This window comes from Pan troglodytes, chromosome 2, assembly GCF_028858775.2.
Source record: "Pan troglodytes isolate AG18354 chromosome 2, NHGRI_mPanTro3-v2.0_pri, whole genome shotgun sequence".
In the NCBI taxonomy this organism is placed as follows: Eukaryota; Metazoa; Chordata; class Mammalia; order Primates; family Hominidae; genus Pan; species Pan troglodytes.
The window spans coordinates 162049545-162072679 of NC_086015.1; the positions used below are offsets into that span (position 1 = coordinate 162049545).

At 41.1% G+C, this 23135-nt stretch overlaps 1 protein-coding gene across 2 annotated transcripts in view; it reads left to right on the forward strand.

The window, feature by feature from the left end:
- The window catches only part of MFSD1 (major facilitator superfamily domain containing 1), a 71384-nt gene extending 66680 nt beyond the window's left edge, over positions 1-4704 (forward strand). For both annotated transcript variants that reach the window (XM_016942233.4, XM_016942232.4), the window contains one exon: positions 433-4704. Coding sequence is in view for 1 of the 2 variants with exons in the window: in XM_016942232.4 (XP_016797721.1) it covers positions 433-586 (154 nt within the window). In the remaining variant the exon portion in view is untranslated. The remainder of the gene's footprint in view (positions 1-432) is intronic.
- The last annotated feature ends 18431 nt before the right edge of the window (positions 4705-23135 follow it).

Sequence of the window (23135 nt, forward strand, 5' to 3'; positions counted from 1 at the left end):
TGTCTCAGTTCCCCCTCTCAGCTCTGCTCAGGTGTCCTCCTTGCACTTTCCTCCCTCCAGTCCCTTGGGCCAGTGGCTCTGTCACTCAGGTGTACAGGCAGCTGACATGGGTGGTAGAAGCAGGGATTATTCTGTAGAGTCACACTATTTTTGTGTAGCTTAGCCATGAAAATAGTCCACATATACATTACCAAGTTTTTAAGAATTTGCTTGTTTCATTTGTTATTCATTAATTCTTTTCCTATATCATCTATTGGATGCTTAGTGTTTACTAGATGACATGAAACACATTAAAGAGAAGAAGATAGCTCTTTAGGAAGTTATAATCTCGTTGAGTCAAAGCAAATGCTCTATAGAGAAATGATTAATTAAATTATTATGGGCAGAGGCTGGTAGTTGTTCCTCAACATCTGTTCTCCTCATTTTCCTCAGTAACAGAATCCCCAGTTTTCAGCTGGTCACATGGCAGCCCAGAATAAAGCCACATCTCTCAGCCTCCCATGCAGCTTGGTGTGCCAGTGCCGAAGCTTGGATGATGCTGTGGAAGAGTAAGTGTTCTGGGGCAGCTTCTGAGAACCTCCTTTAAGTGTCAGCTGCATCTCCTTTGGCCCTCCTTTTTCGTCTTCTTCTTGATCATGGGATATGTGGATGTAACTGCTGGAGTTCCTGTGACCATGTTGGACCGTGCAGATGAGGGCCTTGCTTAGGAGTGGGGAGTGGAGTCTGGCAGGAGCTGGGACCCTGTGTTCACAGGGCTGCGTGTTGCCCTGGACTTTTACATGAGAGAGCTGATGAACTGTGATCTGTCTGTTATTTTGGGTGTCGGACACTTCCAGCCAAATGTGATCCTGATAGGAACATCCTACAAAGTGAGCACTTTAAGTATGGAGGGGACAATATACAGAGCAGTGATGAGAATGGAGAATGGCAATGAGGGAAGGCTTCCTGGAAGAATCTGCTATCCCAGCCCAAGCTCTTCTCTTATCTCTCATTATTTCTTCTGTCTTACTGTTTTGTGAACATGACGCTTTCTCTCTTCCTGACCTTTGCTCATGCTGTTCCTTCTGCAATGCTTTCTCTGTTTATCTTCCTGCTTGTCTAGTTAATTTTATAATTATATTAAATTATACAGTCCACATAAGTACTTAACATGGCTAGTAAATCTGTGTAAACACCACATACATTTTGCTGTTATCCTCCTTATCATGATTACTAGCCAGGTCAAATTTTGCCTCTTTTCCGAATCCTCTCTTGAACACTCTTCCTCTTTGGTACTGCAGTAGTACTGCCGCTCAGTACCCTAACACCTGACACTTAAAATGTATTTCACTCATATCAGAACCCTGATATCTGGCACCTAGTGGTGCTCAGGAAATGTTTGCTGAATGCAACTGTATTATACCAGTTCTGTTTAGGGGAAGTAACTCTGTGTTCTGTTTAGGGGAAGTAACTCTGGCTAGTTATTTGTGTAGCTACTACTCAAGAGGAATGGAGGGACAAGATCAGTGTGGCCCCCCAGCTTCCATTTTCTTTGTCTCCTGGCTTCTTTGCCATTGTGTCACCTCCCCATCCTCAGGCTGTTATTCTTATGGCCACTTCTGTAAAGGAAGGTCATAGCAAAACAGCTTCAGCCTCGCCTTAGCTTGCCTCCTGAATCCTTAGCTTTGCCGACCTGAATTCTAACCACTGCTTTTTAGGGGTCAGAGGAATGGAGGCAAACAAACAGATCAGTGTGGGGTTGGGAGGAGTCAAAGCTGTATTTGCAAGGTTACTCCATTTTGACAGCAACAGGACTGGTATTTGAAGGCAATTTTTTTTTTTGAGATGGAGTCTTGCTCTGTTGCCCAGGCTGGAGTGCAGTGGTGCAATCTTGGCTCACTGCAAGCTCCGCCTCCCAGGTTCATGCCATTCTTCTGCCTCAGCCTCCCGAGTAGCTGGGACTACAGGCGTGTGCCACCAGGCCGGCTAATTTTTGTATTTTTTTTTTTAGTAGAGACAGGGTTTCACCTGGTTAGTCAGGATGGTCTCGATCTCCTGACCTTGTGATCCGCCCACCTCAGCCTCCCAAAGTGCTGGGATTACAGGCGTGAGCCACCACGCCCAGCCTGAAGGCAACTTTTATACAGTATTATGCTATCCTTTGGTTTCCATGTTTCTGCTAGATAGGATTGCTATGCCAACACACCCCATGTGTGGAACTGTGTCTCAGTTCCCACCCTCAGCTCTACTAAGGTGTCCTCCTTGCACTTTCCTCCCTCCAGTCCCTTGGGCTATTGGCACTGTCACTCAGGTGTCCAGGCAGCTGACATGGGTGGTAGAAGCAGGCATTATCCCGTTGTCTCAGTTGGGCTTAAACAGGGACTCCTGCTTGGTCTTTGGGAGTTCAGATGCTAAAAAGTCCCCTGTCAAGAGTAATGAGGGCCTTGACACTGAAGGGACGAGGCAGATTTTGCTCCAGATGGTCTTTGGAAAAAGGAATTAGTACAGCCAGATTGGAAAGTTTTAGTGATTGAGAAAGAAGTACTGATTTTGATGAATCATTTCCACAGTCCCTGCCCTATTTCTTGGTCTTGTCTCTGTTTGGAGGACTGAGTGAAAGTGTCCATCCAGCTTCCTCCCATTGGTGCTAACAAACTGCACTGGCTGGATTTTGGTACCACATTCCCACGGTGGTATGTCTTAGGTCTCAGGCCAGCGTCCAAAGAGACCATATATTATTGTAATTGACTATTTTATTGAGACCCTTATAATCATACCTACTTTACCCAGTAAAGCAATTCTTGCTTTCTTATTCACAAGCTTTTTCCGGATAGTAGGTGATTACAATATGGTCCCTCATCCAAGCCTCCACCAATGATTTCCAAAGAGTAAAGTTCCTCAGCTGAATATTAGTTATCCCTCTTGTTTTTTTTAAAAGTGACATTAGAAAATGGCTTAAAATTTTATTACCTTCTTATTGTGATCTGCTTTTTCTCCACCCACCTCCTGGGTAGGTACAACAGAGCTTGCAAGATGGCAGTGGTAGAATGGCATGTGGGCCATAGACTTGTTTCATTTGGCTTGTAGAGAACTTAACATTTTGAGGGGGGATTATTTCCTAGTTAATAAGTGGGAGATTTCAACTCACATAAAAACCTAGATTCCCAACTTTTAAAAAGTCAGTTTCCACTTGATGACAGTCAGCTACTACTGGGCAATGGTTGCCTCTCTTAACCAAGGCATTTTCTCACCAGTTCACCATCACTGGCCCACATTTGTCTAGCTTTTTCATTATCTGCTTAGCCCAGAGGGCATTTGGTTTGAGACCCTTGACACAGCCCCCTTCTCCAGCTCCCACACTTTTCAGTGTCTGCTTTGTTACTCCTGCTGTCTCAGATATTCCCTCCAACGGGCCTTTTCCTCACCAATCCCAGCTGTAACAAATCCTGTACAGCAGCCCTATGCACTCTTCCTGGGGAAGAGCTATATGCTTTATTTCCCCACAGACTTAGTTGCAGTTGGGAAGCTGAGTGCTGACCTCCAGGTAAATATTGGAGATCTATGGGCAGATCCCAGCCTGTTGGCTGGAGGTGCTAGTTCTGGTGCCATGGACATATGGGTCTGACCCTGCAGTCTTTTGCCCTGCTCCTGAACTCCCAGTTTTGAGCTTGATTGCAGCCTACAATTAGGGGCAGAGCAGTATGGGGAGTTGTTTTTATCCTTTTGGAGAACTGTGGGCTTTCCCCATAATAAATGCTGTAATGTAATGATAACCGCACAGTTGCTTTACAGTTTTTTCGTTAAGTTCCTTCTTATAAATCATTCCTTTACATGTCTCAATGACCTGATGAAGTAGGTGTTATTATGGCCCCTGTTTTGCAGATGAGCCCTAGAGGAGGCTCAGGGCACCTGCCCAAGATCTCATGGTCACAGCCCATCAGGGTCTCAGGCGCCCATGGTTTTTTATTTAAAAAAATTTTTTTTAAGCTATCATACTACTCACTGTGTGGCCCCAATTTTAGGCTTGAATGTTTCTCCAAATCTGTAAATGCCTATAGACACAACTTAGCACACAGGAGCATCAGGGTTACTAGTTACATTCACCCTAGTTACATTCACCCTACCACTGAATAGGCCATCAACAGAACCCAAAGAGAAAAAAATCCCCAGTGCTGTTTATATGCCAGTGAATTTCTCAACCTAAACTCTCTGAATCCTGAGCTATAAATGTTAGAAATATATACATTTTTAGCAACAAAAATGGCTTTGGCATTTCTAAATATTCAGAAATTTGCAACCATTACCTTCTTTATTATATCTACACACCTTTATATTCTTAATTGTTTAAAATTCAAAATTGACAGATGTTAAAAAAGTTGGTTACATTTTAAGTAATAATAATCATATGGGTTTGATATGCTGGTTATGTTTTTTAAATGTCCATGGAAATAAATATATAAGTACGAATTTTGTTTTAAAGTTTTTCCATGTATTATCTAAAATTATGGTACATTTGTCACCCCTTGGGGAAATCCTGCTTCTGATGGAAAAAACCATGCAAATTGCAGCTCTTTATTTTTGTGTCACTGGTGAGCTTCCCTGGCTCAGTGTTGTAAGTGCATGATGTATAATGCGACAGGCATGGAACTGTAAATGAAAATAAAATTTCAGGGCCCTCTAAATTTATTATGACAAGGGAAGTTAAGCCCTGGAGACTGAACCACATAGTATACTTGCAATTCTGCTTCTTAGATTATAGATTAGCTCTCTTCTTTATTGTTCTTGTTCTAAAATGACTAGGAGAGACCAGAGACCAGGCCTTCTACCCCTTCTAATCACTGATCTTTGTTCTAGGTTAATTGCCTCTTTTATTGTCCTGTACCTAACTCAGACCATATGGTGCCCAAGAACCCATGATTGTACCCATCTTCATATGGAATGTTTAATATACCTCTCCTGAAAGAAAAAAAGACCACTTTGACTAATCAGATCATTGAAACTATGCATTAAGCCTAACATAGAAGGGTGTTGAAATTCTGTTAAGCTTCCCTATACTTTATGTAAGCAATTGCAAACTTCTGCACTTCACGACACTGACTTCCATTCTTTGGGATCTGTGCCTCCCAGGAGGCTCATCCTCAAACTTTGCATTTGAGTAAACTCTTTTAAAACTAGATTCTGACAATTTTGATCATTTTAGGTTGACAGAACAGATTCACTGGGGGGACCTGGCAATAGTGTGTTGCTGTCACTATCTCTCTGTTGCGCCTTCCTAGGGTTTTGTGTGGTCATGAGCAGAGCTGGTGTTTTGGAAGATACTGAGTGTGCTGAGCACATGTGATGACCCAAGTTCTTTGAGAGACAGTCCCTTATGGTGGTTCTTTCTCAAGGCTGGGGACTTGCATTCTTCACCAGGCTTTGTGGAGAATCAAAATTTGTCCCTTGTTGAAAACGTCCACCTGTAAGAGCTTACAGTGGCAACTTTGAGCCTTTTGAACTCAATTAAGCAAATTTATGCACATCATAAGCTAGTTATTAATTTGAACAAAAGGTCCTGATCCTTTTTTAAAAACATGGATTTCTACTACTAAAGAAAAAATTAGAAAATTTATATACATTTATTTTTAAAAATCACTACACTGAAAGCAACATTAAGGCCGACAGGAATTCTTTTGGTTTATGTGCTAGGAATTGTTGCCTGGATCCCAGTTTCTTCCCAGGCACTGAGTTTATTGATTGAGTTATCCATGTGGTTCATATTGGTAGAGTAGGGCGTAACCAGCTTATAAGATTCAGATCTGGGGAAATAAGAACTTGGCAGATGCCCATTGGACTAGCTGGAGAGAAAAAGAATCTGATAGCTCAACCTGTTGTATGTATCAACTTGGCCCACTGACCCACAGAACAATCACTGTATAACATTTCTTTATATATTTTTTAAAAGCATATATTGTTGTTTAGAAATGTTTATCCATTCTAATAGCTGTAGTGTTCTTCTGAAAAATAATTTGTAATTTGGAAGGGATTATGCTTTTTAAAATGTATGTATTTGGTCTGGAATAGCCCTCAGAGGATACCCACACATATAAGTAGCAGGCTACAAACAGGACTTGGATTAATAGACCACAGGGGGCTATTTATATGGAGAGTTTAAGTGCATATTATTGTTATTTCTAAATTGTATTAATAGTAATACCCTACACCTGTCCAGCATGTGTATGAGATTTTACTGTTCTACAGAGTGCTGTTGTATACATCATCGCATTTGTTCCCCACAACAACAGTGGGAGGGAAGTTGGGATATTTTTAAGTGTTGACACTGAAGTCCTTTGCTTGAGATAAAAAGTCCCAGTAATGTGTGGGAAGGAAAAGATGCGAAGGAGACACAAGCATTATTTTCACTGTATTTTTGACTAGTGTCATTGCAAGTGTTCAGATTGGTTTTGGACATTTTAGTCCCCTGGGAGAGACCGTATCTCATTATTTCTTCCACCTGGTAGGTGGAGTACTCTCTCAGAGGAAAAGCTGCAAAATTAAAGGAGAATGCTATCTTGCACTTCACAACGCTTAATAGCAAACTTTTGGATTCCTCACTGAACACTTTTCTATATCCTTTTTGTTTCAATATGTGCCATTTCTGGTAAGATATGGAAAATCAAATAAGCATGTAGAGACTGTCAGAGGAAACACAATATTCTGTTATTATAGGCAGTAGAGATCAAATTGTGACTTACATATTATAGGTGGAATATTTTGGGCTTTCCTGAAACATGGGAAACCAGAGACAAGCTGCATAGTATGTTGATAGCCAAGCTGGAATAGTGAAACTAGGACTCTGGAATCCTGGAACCTGTACTGAGAAATATTTAAATAATTTATTATGATTATTTCCACAGAATACAACTCTAGGATGAAATGCTAATTTTATTTGACTTACATAAAGGGAAATTATTACTGCAGTTACTTTTAAAGAGCTCCCTGGGTTTTCTGGGAGTATCTGAATTAACAGTAAATTGAGCTCCATTACATATTAATGGGTCCAGCTGATTTATTGGTGGTATATCTGGCAATTAGCCATTCTCCATAGTGTCTTCTGTTTGGCCATTACTTTTCACTATTGAGTGCAAGCTCAGGGATGAGCACCTTGAAGCAATGGGGAAGTCTGCCTGTCAACCTAATAGGGCCTTGCATCATTTTAATGGTGAGTTATGATCTGTCTTGAAGGATATTTGGACACACTTAATATCTTTTGGATGACAACCATTGGAGGCATAAATGAAAGTACATGTTGTCATTGAACCACTAAAAATCTTCACTCAGTCACCAGATAGCCATTATGTTATATTAATCTCTTTGGATATTTCCTTTATTTTAAAAAATTATACAATTTCTTCTAGCTTCTGTGGCACTTACAGAATGAATTGCTGTGAGTTCAGTGTAGCACAGCAAGTTATGGCCAACCGTGTTTATTTGCAAGAGTTACTTTGGGGTTCCTAATTTGTCCTCAAGAGAAATATTTTTTGCTCAGCCTGCAAAATGTTGTCATAAAAATTGGTGATTGATTTTGATTATAAGATTAAATGGCTAGGCTACAGTGGCCAATGTTGTAAATCAAAGCAGCCCAAAGTTGTGATTGGCCACTAGAGAAGGTTGTAACTGTGTTTTCTTGAGTTGATATATTTCAAGTCTTTATAGTATTGACTCCTAAAGTTTACTGAAACAGTATTTAAAGCAACTTTCTACAGTGTTTTAAATTAGTTTCTAGTACAATTTAGCTTTGCCTATCTAAACGTGCAGTAGTAGAAGAACATACATGAAAATTCTCTTCTTAGAGGGAAAGCAGTTTAAGAGTTGGTGAGGGCATGGAATTTGTGAAACCTAAGTTAATTGTCTGAGTTTTTATTGGATATTTTTTGTACTTGGCTATTCAGAATTAATTTCTCTTTCCTAAAAAATTGTTTGCGGGAGGGACCCTTTCCCCATTGTTTATAGTTTGGTGCCATCCCTCTTTTTCCGAGGGGCTAGCCCCTGATCCAACATAGCCAAAGGGATGTCCCTTTCTGAAGTTTGACTGTTGGGTAGAAGAACAAACACTGAAAAAGTTTGGAGTTCCTAATTTCCAGTCTGATCAGATTGTTCCTATCACTTTCATAGTCTGGCCATCTGAGTGACAACTGTTTTTCAAGTCTGTTTCTCCTACATTTGACAATTCCGGGAGCCCCATGGTAACATCCTAATAAATTCTACTTTGCTAACCAAGCCCGAGGTGGTTTCTCTTACTTGAAACAAAAGACCTTAATATATAAATTGGGCGTTTGTGAACCCACAAGAAACTGAGGCTTCCTGATTGGACTGTGAATATTTATTCATTAATTTATTCACCAAATGTTTATTGAGCACCTACCGTGTGTTAGGTACTCTCCTCTGTTAGGGAAACAGAAGAGAATAAAACAAACAAAAAGATGCGCCTTCATGAAAGTTGCATTCTAATTAAGGGGGATAGATGGTAAGCAAGATAAATATATGTCTTTATTTTATATATAAATATATGATATCCAAGTTAAGGAGTGATAAGTGCTATACATATTCATGTAAAATATTTTTCATATTGGTTCTTTCCTTTTAAAGTCCCATGGATCAGATAAGCCTGTTGGGGGTGGGTGATGAGATGGAATGACTGGGACTGAGGCTCTGCCACTCTCTTGTACCTTGCTCCATCTGCATATCTCCCAAAGGGCTCCTAGTCAGGATCTAAGCCAAGGGAGAACTATTCAGATGAGTAAGGATGAGTGTCTGCTGAAAGCAGAGACCTGGAGAATAGAGGACTTGGGTCAGACATGGAAGTGGCAGGAGTTGAGCAAGGGTTATAGTCTTGGGGAGGGGGAGATTTTTCCCTTGGTGGCCCTGCCTTCAACGGGCCCCAAAGGGCTCCGGTAGGTAGAAAGATGACAATAATATTGACTCAGGAAAGTCAGACTGGGACTTGGGCAAGTGATCGAGGATACCAACTGATCTGTGGTAGGGAAGGGGAGTCCAGGTCAGAAAGGGAAGGAAGCATCATGGGATTGTGTGAGACAGAGCTAGGTAGCAGCTCTCAGAATTGGTCAGGGATCGTTGAAGGGAAGAGAGCTTGCCACCACTAACCAAGGGGATCCCATGAGGGATGAAAACTTAGAAAAGGGCTCAGACTCCCTCAAGAAGAATAGAGGTTGAGGGGAGCAAAAGGAGTATTTGTCTTCTTGCTTGCAATGAAATCTAGTATTGAGGACACTCCCTAACCTGATGTGTACTTGAGGTCAAAATGAAGAGGTTTGGCGAGAAGTGCTAGGAGGTGGTTATGCTAAGGTGGGAAGGATCCACACCAGCCCCGTCAGTCTGGAAACAGAGGATGTGACAGAGAAGATAACTTTCTACCACTCCTGGAGACTCCCGATTGGTGTGTTGGTCACCCACAGAGAGGGGCTGGGTATATGGAAGAAAAGCACATGCCAACAAGGAAGAATCCCAGTCATTTGTCAGCTACCTGCTACTGGCCTGGAATGAAAAGAAAAGTTATGATACTTATTGATTTCCTGGTAATGTGGACAGACAGGAACAGAGTAGGCTGAACAAATACTTGACAGGTTCAGCTGGGAAATAAGCACCAAATTTTCTGGAACATATTCACTCCTGATGATTTTCTATAGGAATAAATGACACTTTCAGAAGAGAACCTTGAAATGAACCTTGAAATGCCTTTAAGGTTTGTGGAAACTTGGGCATCTAATTTAAGTACATGAAACATTGCTTTTGTTATATATTGCTGCACAAGGCACCCCAAAAACTTAGTAGCTTAAAACAACAGTTTTTTATGGTATGATACAGTTCTAGATTCAGCTTGTGGTCCTTACTTGCAGTCAGATTGTGGTTGGGGCGGTAGCCATCTGGAGACTCACCAGGGCTAGAAGATCTACCTCCAAGAGGGTTTATTTTCTCATACATCTGGCATATGGGCTGGGGTATCTGGAATAGCTTCAGCCTGGCCAGGTTCCTTCTTTTTTCCACGCAGTCTCTCTGCATCATTATCTTGATATTCCTCATAGAATGAGGGTCTCGGTATAATTGAATTTTTTTTACATCGTGACTGATTTTTCTCAGAGCAAGTGTTCTATGAGAGCAAGGCAGAAGCAGTGAGCCTTCTTATGACCTAGCCTCAGAAGGCATCATGAATTATTTCTATCTCATTCTATTGGTTATAAAGACTAGTCCAAAATCATCTTGGGAATGGACTACACAAGAATGTGTATAACTAAAGGCCTGTTCACTGTGTGTGTGTGTGTGTGTGTGCACATGCATGCATGCATATATATTGGAGACTTCTACCACGAGCATGGTGTTTTCTTCTCCTTGGCATATATTATGACTTTAGAAGAGAAAGGAGATCTTTGATGAATCATTGGCCTTGAATTTCTACAATAGGATTTAAGATGCCTTAGTGACAGGCTCTTGCAAAAGTATCAAGGTCACCACTAAAGGAAGAACCTGTTTTTCCCAGAAGTATTCCCAAAACTTACTGAAACAGAACTCAATTTTAGGACATAGGGGAAAAGTGAATCACCTTTATGCTGTTCAGAGGAGAGTTTGAATAATATCAATAATAATAATATTAATATCAATAAGTTTTATATCTATATAGATATGAATATACTTAAAGTTAGATGATGTTTTTAAGAAAGGAAATGAATGAGCATAAATTTTTTTTAGACTTCATAACAAAAAACATTTAAGTAGTCACAACCTAACAAGCCCTGCTCACCTGCCTCTTCCCCTTCCTGCCTGGGAGGGGGCTCCTTGGTGTGCAGAGCCACAAAGTGGGGGTCCAAATTGGGGAGCTCCCAGGTCCTCCCCACAGGCCTTGTTGTCAGCCATGGGTCCAATGATGAAGATGATGAAGACAATGATGAAGAAGAAGAAGAACTAGAAGTTTGTCTTGGACCCTGATGGAGCATGGAGAATGCACTCTTGAGGGAGCTCAGAGCTGGCTGCCCTGACGCCTAGCACAGTGTCTGACAGGTTTAGTTGAGAAATATGCTATTCTGGAGTGTGCAACAGATTGTTTTATAAAACATGCTCATGATGTTCACCCACTTCTCATGATTTTTTGTCAGGACTAGTTTAGACATGGATACTTTTACAAGGGGATATTCCTTTAAGGTTATAAAAAAATCTTGGTCATTATCATAGCCCAAGGCATAGTTGTAAGGGGATCATTGACTCTCTGGGTGTCTTCTAAGGCTACTTTTGGCTAAAAGCAGAGCATCTTCAACATTTTTAATCTGATATTTTTTCTCTACTGAAGAGATGAGAAAGTCAAAAGGAAACTGCCACTGGTTCTAATTCTAACCATGAAGGGTGTATTGGTTAATGCTACAGGAAGAATAGAGAAGAGCAGGAGGAACAGGCTTCCACTGGGAAAGAGTTCATGATTGCCAGTGAGGGAAAGCACAATCAGACTGTGCTAAAGGTGTCAAAAAGTTGAGAAATGAAAGATGTGTTATTTCAATGGCATGATATCAAGGGAGGGAAGATGACCCAGGTGGTGGGGGAAGCTCACAAAAATTCAATTTTAACTCTGAAAAGGTGGTGCTAAGGGGTGGCTTGGAAAGCTTTAGCTTTCTCTCCTCACTAATCTTCATTAGCCCTCTACCAAGCCCTAATAATGAGAATAATAAAAATATGTTTTTTTATTGATATGAATAATAGGTATCTTATTAATTTCATTTAAAGTATGAAAGCAAACTTATTCACCTGACTATTTTAATTTGTCTGTAATATACATACAATATAGGCAAAAGATACTTGCTTAACATTATTACCACCTCAAAGCAAGACCTAGCTCTTGTTTCAGTCAGATTTCCACCATCCCTAAGGTCCTTCTATAATTCTGGAGCCAATACTGTGACTGTCCTATTGCAACCATCTGAATAAGCAAATGGAGAGACCTAAAGAAACAAAGAGTTCAGATTCTTTCTTTCTTTCTTTTTGAGATGGAGTCTCGCTCTGTTGCCCAGGCTGGAGTGCAGTGGTGTGATCTCGGCTCACTGCCTCCTGGGTTTAAGCGATTCTGCTGCCTCAGCCTCCCAAGTAGCTGGGACTACAGGTGCGTGCCACCATGCCCAGATAAGTTTTTTTTGTATTTTTAGTAGAGACGGAGTTTCACTCTGTTAGCCAGGATGGTCTAGATCTCCTGATCTTGTGATGTGCCCACCTCGGCCTCCCGAGTTCGGATTCTTAAAAATGTATTATGTAATAAAAAAGAAGGAAAGAAAGGTATCTACAAGGATAACGATAAAGACCAGTATGCACCAGTAAAGTGGTATCATGAATGCTAAAATCCCGAGTTGAAGCTTGGAAAAATGGCAAGGATGACAACAGATTTTTTTTTTTTTGAGATGGCATCTTGCTCTGTTGCCCAGGCTGGAGTGCAATGGTGTGATCTCGGCTCACTGTGACCTCTGCCTCCCGTGTTCAAGCAATTCCCCTGCCCCAGTCTCCTAAGTAGCTGGGATTACAGGCACCTGCCACCACGCTTGGCTAAGTTTTTTGTATTTTTAGTAGAGACGGTTTTTTACCATGTTGGCCAGGCTGGTTTTGAACTACAGACCTCAAGTGATCCACCTTCCTTGGCCTCCCAAAGTGCTAGGATTACAGGCATGAGCTACCGCACCCAGTGACAATAGATTTTTTAAAAGCCATGTTCAGAGCAAATAAAAGTTAGCATAATGTTGACTATTCAGCAAAAAGTTTGATCTTTTCAATCCATATTTTGTGTGTGTGTGTGATGCAGAATGTTTTTTGTGTCAAAAGGTGAAATAGACAGTGGTAATGAGTATTGGGGACTGGGGCCAGGAGGTGGTATTACAAGAGGATTTCTGGCTTTTTTTTTTTTTTTCTCTATCAACCGACCTGGAGTGCAGTGGCTTGATCATAGCTTACTGCAGCCGCAACCTCCTGGTCTCAAGTGATCCTCCCACCTCAGTGTTCTGAGTAGCTGGGACTACAGGTGTGTACCTCCATGTTCAGCTAATTTTTAATTTTTTTGGTAAAGACACGGTCTCACTATGTTGCCCAGGCAACTCCTGGCCTCAAGGAATCCTTGTCTCAGCCTCCCAAATTGCTGGGATTATAGGCATGAGCCACTGAGACTGGCTTGACTGCTGGCTTTTTGAAGTGGCTGTTAAGCTCAGGGCTTAGAAGAACTTCCCTATGAGTTTCCTGAGCTGATGCTCATAATTGATCAGGAATTATGAAAAAGGAAGAAGTACCAGAAAACTACAGGTGGGAAAATGTACACATTTTTCAACAGTCAAATGGAGGGGTGGGGCAGAAGGTGGAGCCCACAATATCCATGCCAGTGATCTTGGTGTTGATTTCAAGTAGGATTATGAAGTTAGTTCAGAAGTTAAAGTAGGGATCACCAGGATCCAGTAAGAGTTCATGGCAAGTGAATCTTGTCTTCTTTTTGATAAGATCTCTGACTATAGAGGAGAGATATATGGTAGTAATAGTCAACCTGGACTCCAGCAAGGCACAGGACAATGTTCCTTCAGATAGTGGCTGACAATTTATATATTCTACAAACGTCTATCAATCCCTTACTAAGTGTGAATTGCAGAGGATTCAAAGATGAATGTGATGTGCTGTTAAAGGACTCACAGGCTTGGTGGGAGATAACACATAAATAAATAATCATTATATAAAATAGGGGTTGGCAAACTATGATCCATGAACCAAATCTAGCCTGCCACCTGTTTTTGTAAGTAAAGTGTTACTGGAACATAACCATGTCCATTGATTTGTATATTACATATGGATACTTTCATGCTAAAATGGAAGAGTTGACTAGTTGCAGCAGAAGCTTCATGTTCTGCAAAGCCTGACATACTTATTATCTGGCTCTTTCCTGCAAGTTTGCTGACCCTTGATATAAAGCAAAAATTACTATTAGGAGTATAATCAAAATGCCACGGAACATTGAGGAGAAATCAATTAATTACGGTGATGGGGGTGCATTTGGGAAGGCTTCAAGAGGTAGGAGCAGTTGAGTTGTACCTTAATAATATGATGGGGCCAGGTGTGGTGGCTCATGCCTGTAATCCCAGCACTTTGGGAGGCCGAGGCAGGCGGATCACCTGAGGTCAGGAGTTTGAGACCAGCCTGACCAACATGGAGAAACCCCGTCTCTAGTAAAAATACAAAATTAGCCAGGTGTGGTGGCACATGCCTGTAATCCCAGCTACTCGGGAGGCTGAGGCAGGAGACTGGCTTGAACCTGGGAGGCAGAGGTTGCAGTGAGCCAAGATCGTACCAGTGCACTCCAGTCTGGGCAACAAGAGTGAAACTCCATCTCAATAATAATAATAATCATCAGATGGAAATTTTTAAGAAAGGAAGATCATAACTCTCTCCTTTTCTTTTCTCTCTCTTTATACTCCAGCCTCTTTATTGTTCTTTCTCTCTCATTTGGTTAAAATTTTCTTTTCAGTATTTCATAAAGGTTTGACTGTATGTGCTCCATGTTCAAAGTCAACTCGGATATAGAGGTCAACAAAGGGCCAGTCTGTGAAGCGTAAGGACAAGAAGTGATATTGCATGGCAAAATAGGTGGCCAGCAAGTCTTTATTTTAGCAGACATATGTCCAAAAAGGGGCCAAAATGGTGTCTGGAATAATGACCTGAGGATGGGGAGGTATGTGGTGGTATTGTGTTGAAGAGTTTTACAATGCATATGTCTCTTCTCACATGAGGTAGGGAACCAGACAAAGCATCCAGCCCAACATTATCAAAAGGCAAGTGGAGGAGACCCATGTGTCAGGTTTGTCCCTTAACTATGAGGAGTATGAAGAATTAGATATCATTCTTTCTCTTGCCAGAAATAAAAGTCTGCAGGCCCAGCAGATCTGCTGGGTGACATAGGGCTACAGAAGATCTTGGGAGGCTAGAAGGATGGTCTGGATTTAACAGGGAAATTTAATAAGGACGAGTGGAAGGTCGCATTCTGGGTTTGGAGAACCAAGTGCATGACACAGATAAGGGAGAGGTGACCTCGCCACAAGGCAAGTCAAGAAGTCAATGTGCTTGTCCTGAGCTTTGGCCTGTGTTTGTGGTAGAATAATAGGAGGAAGATAATCATTTTTCTCTACTTTTGACTGAAGACAGAGCACCTGCACCAAACGTTCTAGTGCAGCACTATGAAAGAATTAGACAGAGTGGAACTCACTCAGGGCTGGATCACTGAGAGGATGAAAAGACCAGAAGCCATTTTATATGTGAGGTTGTAGAAGGAACTTAATTTAGCCTGGAGAACAGAAGGCTAAGTGGGCACACCACAGCTGTTTTCAAATATTTCAAATATTTGTCTTATGGAAATAGTTTTGGACTTGTGTTTGCTTCAGAAGAATTGGGACCAATTAATGTCAGGGGGATAGATGTTTCTGACAACAGAGGATCTAGAGATTGAGTAGCCTCAGAAAGGTCTCAGTCTTGGCTAAGTAGTCACATGATGGTGCTCAACCAGATAAGGGTGGAGGAGGAGAGAGGACATAAAATGGCTATCAACCCTTCTATGTTTCGACCCTGTTAATTAGCAACAAGCTTGATAAAATTATAGAAGTTGCACAGGGCTTAAGGAATCAAACCGCAGATCCAGTTAAGAAGTTTCCTTTCCTTGTTTTTTGCCTAATATTTCTCAGTCTCTGTTGAAGATATCTCTGGTTTTAAAACCCCTTCTTTGAGGTCATAGCCACTCCTCAAATCCACTCTTGGTGCAGAGTCACATGTTCTTCTTGGCCATGGTTTTTCAGATCTGTGTGGCTCCAAAATCTTTTGAACTTTTATGTTGCAGCACCTATGGCTATTTTAACTTGGTGAATTGTTTCATTAACTGTATTTTTATACAGCCCACTGTATTATATACAGCCATTGTCTCATAATTCTAACTTAATTCTCTTTAGAGCTTACTTTCTGTTTCCAACAGAAGCCAAATGGAAAGGTGACATGGCAGGAGTGGCTTCCTGGTCCATATCTTTCCTGGGTACCGTATTTCCCAATCAGTGGGATAATTTTCTAATCTCTTTTAGCATCTGAGAGAGTGTCTCCTAATCTTTTCCATTTTGCCAATTTGCAGATAATTTAAGTATAATTGTTAAACGTACTCATTAACCACTTCACTGAAGTGCAAACCCATAAACTTGGTTCAGAACACAAACAACTTTCTGTTACAGGCGCCATATCTCTTTGCTGGTAACAAATCCAAACTTACCCAGCATGTATATTTCCAAAATACATCAAAATGGAATTTAAAGGGTTATAAGAACAAAGCTATAAAGCAGTTTTATCCCACCATGTTATTTCTCCCAGATTATACTACGGCCTTTTTTTTCCTCCCAGGGGCCCCCAGGGATTGAGCCCAAAGCAATAACCAATGAGGTGGTTTTCTGGATCTGGAAAAGAGATCCAGAAAGAGTGGCATTTGTTGGCCTTCAAATGCCACTTTGGGGTTGTTTGCTGTGTCCATGTCTGGGTCTTATTTACAAACTCAAATGTTAACAGGAAAAATCCACTGCACATATTCTTAAATCAAATAAAAGAAAGCCACCAGAAAAATCCTAATGGCACTGTGGCTCTGAGAAAATAGAAGTTATATGAGTTGAGGAAACCTGAAGAACAAAGCTTTCTTCTCTTAGATCTAAACCCCCAGAAAGTCTGACAATAGCATATTCCACCTAGAAATAAAAACATTTATCTTTTTATGGTTGAGAACAAAAAAGAGACACAGACTGCTGAAAAGAGCTTTTCTCCCCCACCAAATGGGCATGCCACGTAGGTTAATCTGCCCGTTGTTTATGAGTACTAGCTTTGTGCAAGGGCTTCCCTGGACAATGTGAGATATGAAGGTGATTCATGGCAATCCAGGTTGGCCCTGAAGCAGTTTTGTTCCTCCAGAACCTGGTCATAGTGAGAAGAAGGTGTTGGCAGTAGACCTTATCTCTGCACAAGAAGAGCAGGACAATGTAATTTGGTGGCTTTGGAATTAATAGAATGGAACTGTCAGGATCATCACAGCATTGGCTCGAGCAACAAACTGAACTAGGCTTCCATTCAGCCTCACACATGGTTTCTTCCAACGCACTAATTGTTCACTGTGATTCATACATCGTTCTGACAAGATGGCAAATGGAAAATGCAGAAAGTAATTAAAATAAGTGTGTGGTTTCAATTATCATAAAATGCAGCCCTGAGCTGAATGTCATTATCAGGGAGAACCTGGAGAAGGGCTGCATTTGAGCATGGAGGACAAATAATTTCTTGGTTTGTCTTTTATAACAAAAATTTAACTCAGAGAAATAGACTGAAGAAAGAGAGGCTTCAGGCTTAAGCTGATAGTTCTTTTCCAAAACTTAAAAATGGGAGTTCTTTGTCACTGATTATGATCAAATTTTCTAGGGCCTTATGAATATATATACACTGATCAGGAGGGCTATAAATGAATTTATACGTGGGTTGCATATGACCATGTAAGTTTTGTCTCTTATTGAAACAAAATAACATTGGAATTATAGTTGGTCTTATGAATATTTCTTATAATTATAGTTATACATTTCTGAAATCATTTTCCACAGACCAATCATTGGGAAATCAAATATTTGTCCATTTTGAAAGTCTGAAAAGTACTTTATAACTTATGTTTATTATTATTATATAGTGATGCTTATTGCATATATTGTAGAGAACAGATAAAACTATAAAGAGGAAACTTTTTTTTGCATTCTAATGAGGCTGAGCTAATCTCTATACATCTTGTGCTCTTAAAAAAATGTGTATATATGTGTCTGTATGTTAACATAACTAGTTTTATACTCTATAATGTTTTCTATCATGATTTTTCTCACTTTCCATTTTATTGAAATGTCTATGAAAGTTTGTTTTTAATGACTGCATAATATTTTATTTTGTGTCTGTGCTATAACATTCAACCTATATGTAGACATTTGGGGTTATTACCCACATCTTTGGTGCATAAAAATTTGTCTGCAACCTTAATGGTTTTCTTTAGATGTTCAATTTCTTTAGAAAAGGTATAATGCCATCTTTAAAGGTTGCTCTGGTACGAACGGACAAATGTTGAACAGTTGAATTCAAGAAGATCTAATTTTTCAAGTCAGGAAATTATTTCTGGACTGATACCTCTACTCTAATTTGGTTTTCATGATGCCAGGGTTATTCAGACTTTAGATCCATGCAGACTTGGATTCAGATCCTAGCTCTGCTACTTACTAACTACTTGATGTTGGTCAAATAACTCAACTCCCCTATCTAATGTTCTCATCTATAAAATGAAAGCAGTAGGACAGGTGCAGTGACTCACACCTGCAATCCTAGCAATTTGGAAGGCTGAGGCAGGTGGATTCCTTGAGTCCAAGAGTTCAAGACCAGCCTGGCCATCATGGTGAAACCCTATCTCTACCAAAAACAAAACAAACAAACAAACAAAAAGGTAAAATTAGCTGGGTGTGGTGGCACATGCCTGTAGTCTCAGCTACTCTGGGGGCTGAGGTGGGAGAATTGCTTGAGCCCAGGAATCAGAGGTTGCAGTAAGCTGAGATGGTGCCACTTCAGTCCAGCCTGGGTGACAGAGCAAAACCCTGTCTCAATAAAGTAAAATAAAATGGGATAAATAGTAGGTTTTCTGTGAGGATTCAGTGCCTGACTCTTGCTAGGGGCTCACAGAATATTTGTTTGTTTTTCAAGGAGTATGCAAACTGATGGAGATGTGGAGGTCAGTTGGATGATGAGGGGACAGAAATGCATAATCATACTTGGAGACATCTGCTTCACTCCATTTAAAATTTATTCTAATATAAAAATTCACAATGAACAGGGATTGATATCATTGGATGTTTGTCCTTTCCAAATCTCGTATTGAAATGTGATCCCCAGTGTTGGAGGTGGGGCCTAGTGGGAGGTGTTCGGCTCATGGGGATGAATGCCTCATGAATTTCCTGGTGCTGTCCTCATGGTAATGAGTGAGTTTTTATGAAATATCGTTGTTTAAAAAGAGCCTGGCACTTCTGCCTCTCTCTCTTGCTCCTGACTTGCCATGTGATGTGCCTGATCTTTCTTTGTCTTCCACCATTATTGTAAACTTCCTGAGGCCCTCACCAGGAACAGACGCTGGCACCATGCTTCTTGTACAGCCTGAATAACTATGAGTCAATTAAATCTCTTTTCTGTATAACTTACCCAGTCTTAGGTATTTCTTTGCAATGCAAATGGACTAATATAAAATTGGTATGAGGAGTGAGATGTTGCTATAAAGACACCTGAAGATGTGGAACAAGCTTTGGAACTGGATATCGGGCAGAGGTTGGAAGAGTTTGGAGGGCTCAGAAGAAGAAAGGAAGAAAAAGGAGAGTTTGGAACTTCATAGAGACTTGTTAAGTGGTTGTGACCAAAATGTTGATAATAAATATTTACAATGAAAGGCCAGGCTGACAAGGCCTCAGAGGGAAATGGGGAAGTTAGGAACTGGAATAAATGTCACTTTTATTATGCCCTAGCAAAGAACTTGACTGCATTTTGTCCATGTCCCAGGAATCTGTGGAAGTTTGAACTTAAGAGTGATGACTTAGGATATCTGGTGGAAGAAATTTCTCAGCAGCAAAACATTCAAGATGTAGTCTGGCTGCTTCTAACAGCCTAGATCAGATACAGGAGGAAAGAAATGACTTAAAGTTGGAACTTACATTTAAAAGGAAAACATTAACATTTGGAAAATTTGCAGCCTAGCACTGTGGTAGAGAAGGAAAGAGAATTTTCAGGAGAGAAATTCAAGCAGGCTACAGAGCAACCGCTTGCTAGAGAGATTTGTATGACTAAATAGGAGCCAAGTGCTAATAACATCCAAGATAATAGGAAAAAGACCTTGAAGGCATTTCAGAAATCTTTGAGGCAGCCCCTCCCAACACAGGCCCACAGGAGGAAAGAATGGTTTCAGGGCCCAAGCCCAGGGCCGCATTGCCCTGTTCATCCTTGGGATGCTGCTGCCCATACTGGCTGCTCCAGCTCCAGCTGCAGCTCCAAGGGCCACAGGTACAGCTTGGGCTGCCACTCTGGAGGATGCAAGCTATAAACCTTGACAGCTTCCATGTGGTGGTAAGCCTGCAAACACACAGAATACAAGAATAAAGGAGGCTTGGCAGCTTCTCCCTAGATCTCAGAGGACATAGGGGAAAGCCTGAGTGCCCAGGCAGAAGCCTGCCACAGGGTTGGAGCCCCCACAGAGAGCCTCTACTAGGGACAGTGCCAAGGAAGAAATGTGGAGTTGAAGCCCCCATACAGAATCCCCACTTGGAGTACTGCTTAGTGGAGCTGTGGGAAGGGGCCTGCCACTCTCCAGACCCCAGAATGGTAGAACCAGTGGCAGCTAACACTGTGGGCCTGGAAAAGCCACAGGAACTCAACACTTACCTGTGTGAGCAGCCATGGAGGCAGAGCTGCCCAAGGCCCTGGGAGCTGGCCCCTTGCACTGGTGTGCTCAGAATGCAGCATATGAAGTCAGGGATTATGTTGGAGCTTTAAGATTTAATGTCTGCCCTTCTGGGTTTCAGACTGGTGTGGGGCCTGCTGCCCCTTTCTTTTGACTGATTTCTCCGTTTTGGCAAGGGAATATTTACCCAATACTTGTACCATTATTGTGTCTTGGAAGTAAATAACTTGTTTTTAATTTTACAGGCTCAGAGGTAGAAGGAGCATGCCTTGAGTCTCAAATGAGACTTGGGACTTTTGAATTAATTCTTAACTTTTAGTTAAGATTTTAAGGGACTATTGGGAAGGGATTATGTTATTTTGTAATGTGAGAAGGACATGAGATTTGGGGGGCCAGAGGTTGAATGATATAGTTTGGATGTTTTTTCCCTCCAGATTTTCTGTTGAAATGTGATCGCCAGTATTGGTGATGGGATCTGGTGGGAGGTGTTTGGGTCATGTGGGCAGATCCCTCATGAATGGCTTATGCTGTCCTCATGGTAATGAGTGAGTTCTTGCTCTGAGTTCATAGGAGATCTGGTTGTTTAAAAAGATCCTGGCCACTCTTCCCTCTCTTTTTCCAACTCTTGCCATGTGATGCACCTGATTCCCCTTTGCCTTCTGCCATGATTGTAAGCTTCTTGAGGCCCTCACCAGCAGTAGTGGCTGGCACCATGCTTCCTGTAGAGTCTGAAAAACTATGAGCCAATTAAACCACTTTTCTTGATAAATTACCCAGTCTCAGGTGTTCCTTTATAGTGATGCAAACAGACTAACACAGGGATAAAAGCCGTATGTTATTCAGTTATTTGCCAAAAGTGGCAAAGAATTAAGGAACAAAAAAGTGTACTTACTGGCAAACTCACCAGTTTACTACACACTGGCTGGTTTCTTTCAGAGGACAATCAGGCCTCTGCAAGCCATGAGAAGCAAAATTGTATGAGGAGCTAACCAGAATCCCATCCTTTGAGCTTTGAGGCCACCTTAGTGACAAGGCTTACTTTAATGAATTAAAATATAAAATTATAACAATTGTGCAAATGCATTAACAAAAAGAAAAGTGATAATCTCATACTTTCATAAGAGACACTCAATGTTTGGGGGTTAGAAGTTATGAGCTTATTAACTATCTTTAGGATTGATTGAGAAAGTCTTACAAATCTGCTTAAAATGCATAAAAAATAAGTAAAACGCACAATATTGCAAATATTTTTCATGGTAATTCTGTAATAAACTCTAATCTAGGCAATGAAACACTTTTTGTTTTCTTTCCCTGAAACAATTACTAGTAGACCTAAGAAATGAGATAGACAGCAACATAATAATAGTGGGGGCTTCAATGCTCCACTGACAGCACTAGACACGTCATCAAGACAGAAAGTCAACAAAGAAACAATGGATTTAGGCCAGGCATGGTGGCTCACACCTGTAATCCCAGCACTTTGGGAGGCTGAGGTGGGTGGATCACCTGAGGTCTGGAGTTTGAGACCAGCCTGGTCAACAAGGTGAAACCCTATCTCTACTACAAACACAAAAATTAGCCAGGCGTGGTGGCAGGCACCTGTAATCTCAGCTGCTCGGGAGGCTGAAGCAGGAGAATTGCTTGAACCTGGGAGGTGGAGGTTGCAGTGAGCTGAGATTGTGCTACTGCACTCCAGCCTGGGCAACAGAGCATGACTCTGTCTCAAAAAAAAAAAAAAAAAAAAAAAAAAAGGAAAGAAACAATGGATTTAAACTATACCTTGAAACAAGTGGACTTAACAGATATATACAGAACATTTCATCCAACCAGTGCAGAACACACATTCTATTCAACAGCACATGGACCTTTCTCAAAGATAGACCATATGATAGGCCATAAAATGAACCTCAATAAACTTTAGAAAACTGAAATTATATCAAGCACTCTCTCAGACCACAGTGGAATAAAACTGTAAATCAACTCCAGAAGGATCCTTCCGAACCATGCAAATACACGGAAATTAAATAACTTGCTCCTGAATGAGCACTGGGTCAAAAACAAAATTAAGATGGAAAATAAAAATTCTTCGATTTGCCTTTCTCTAATGACCAGTGATGATGAGCTTTTTTGTTCATGTCTGTTGGCTGCATAAATGTCTTTTTTTTTTTTTTTGAGACAGAGTCTCACTCTGTCGCCCAGGCCAGAGTGCAGTGGCGCAATCTTGGCTCACTGCAAGCTCTGCCTCCTGGGTTCATGCCATTCTCCTGCCTCAGCCTCCCGAGTAGCTGGGACTACAGGCGCCTGCCACCACGCCTGGCTAATTTTTTGTATTTTTAGTAGAGACAGGGTTTCACCATGTTAGTCAGGATGGTCTTGATCTCCTGACCTTGTGATCCATCTGCCTCAACCTCCCAAAGTGCTGGGATTACAGGTGTGAGCCACCGCACCTGGCCTATAAGTGTCTTTTTTTTAAGAAGTGTCTGTTCATATCCATTGCCCACTTTTTGACAGGGTTGTTTGTTTTTTTCTTGTAAATTTGTTTAAGTTCCTTGTAGATTCTGGATATTAGCCCTTTGTCAGATGGATAGATTGCAAGAATTTTCTCCCATTCTGTAGGTTTCCTGTTCAC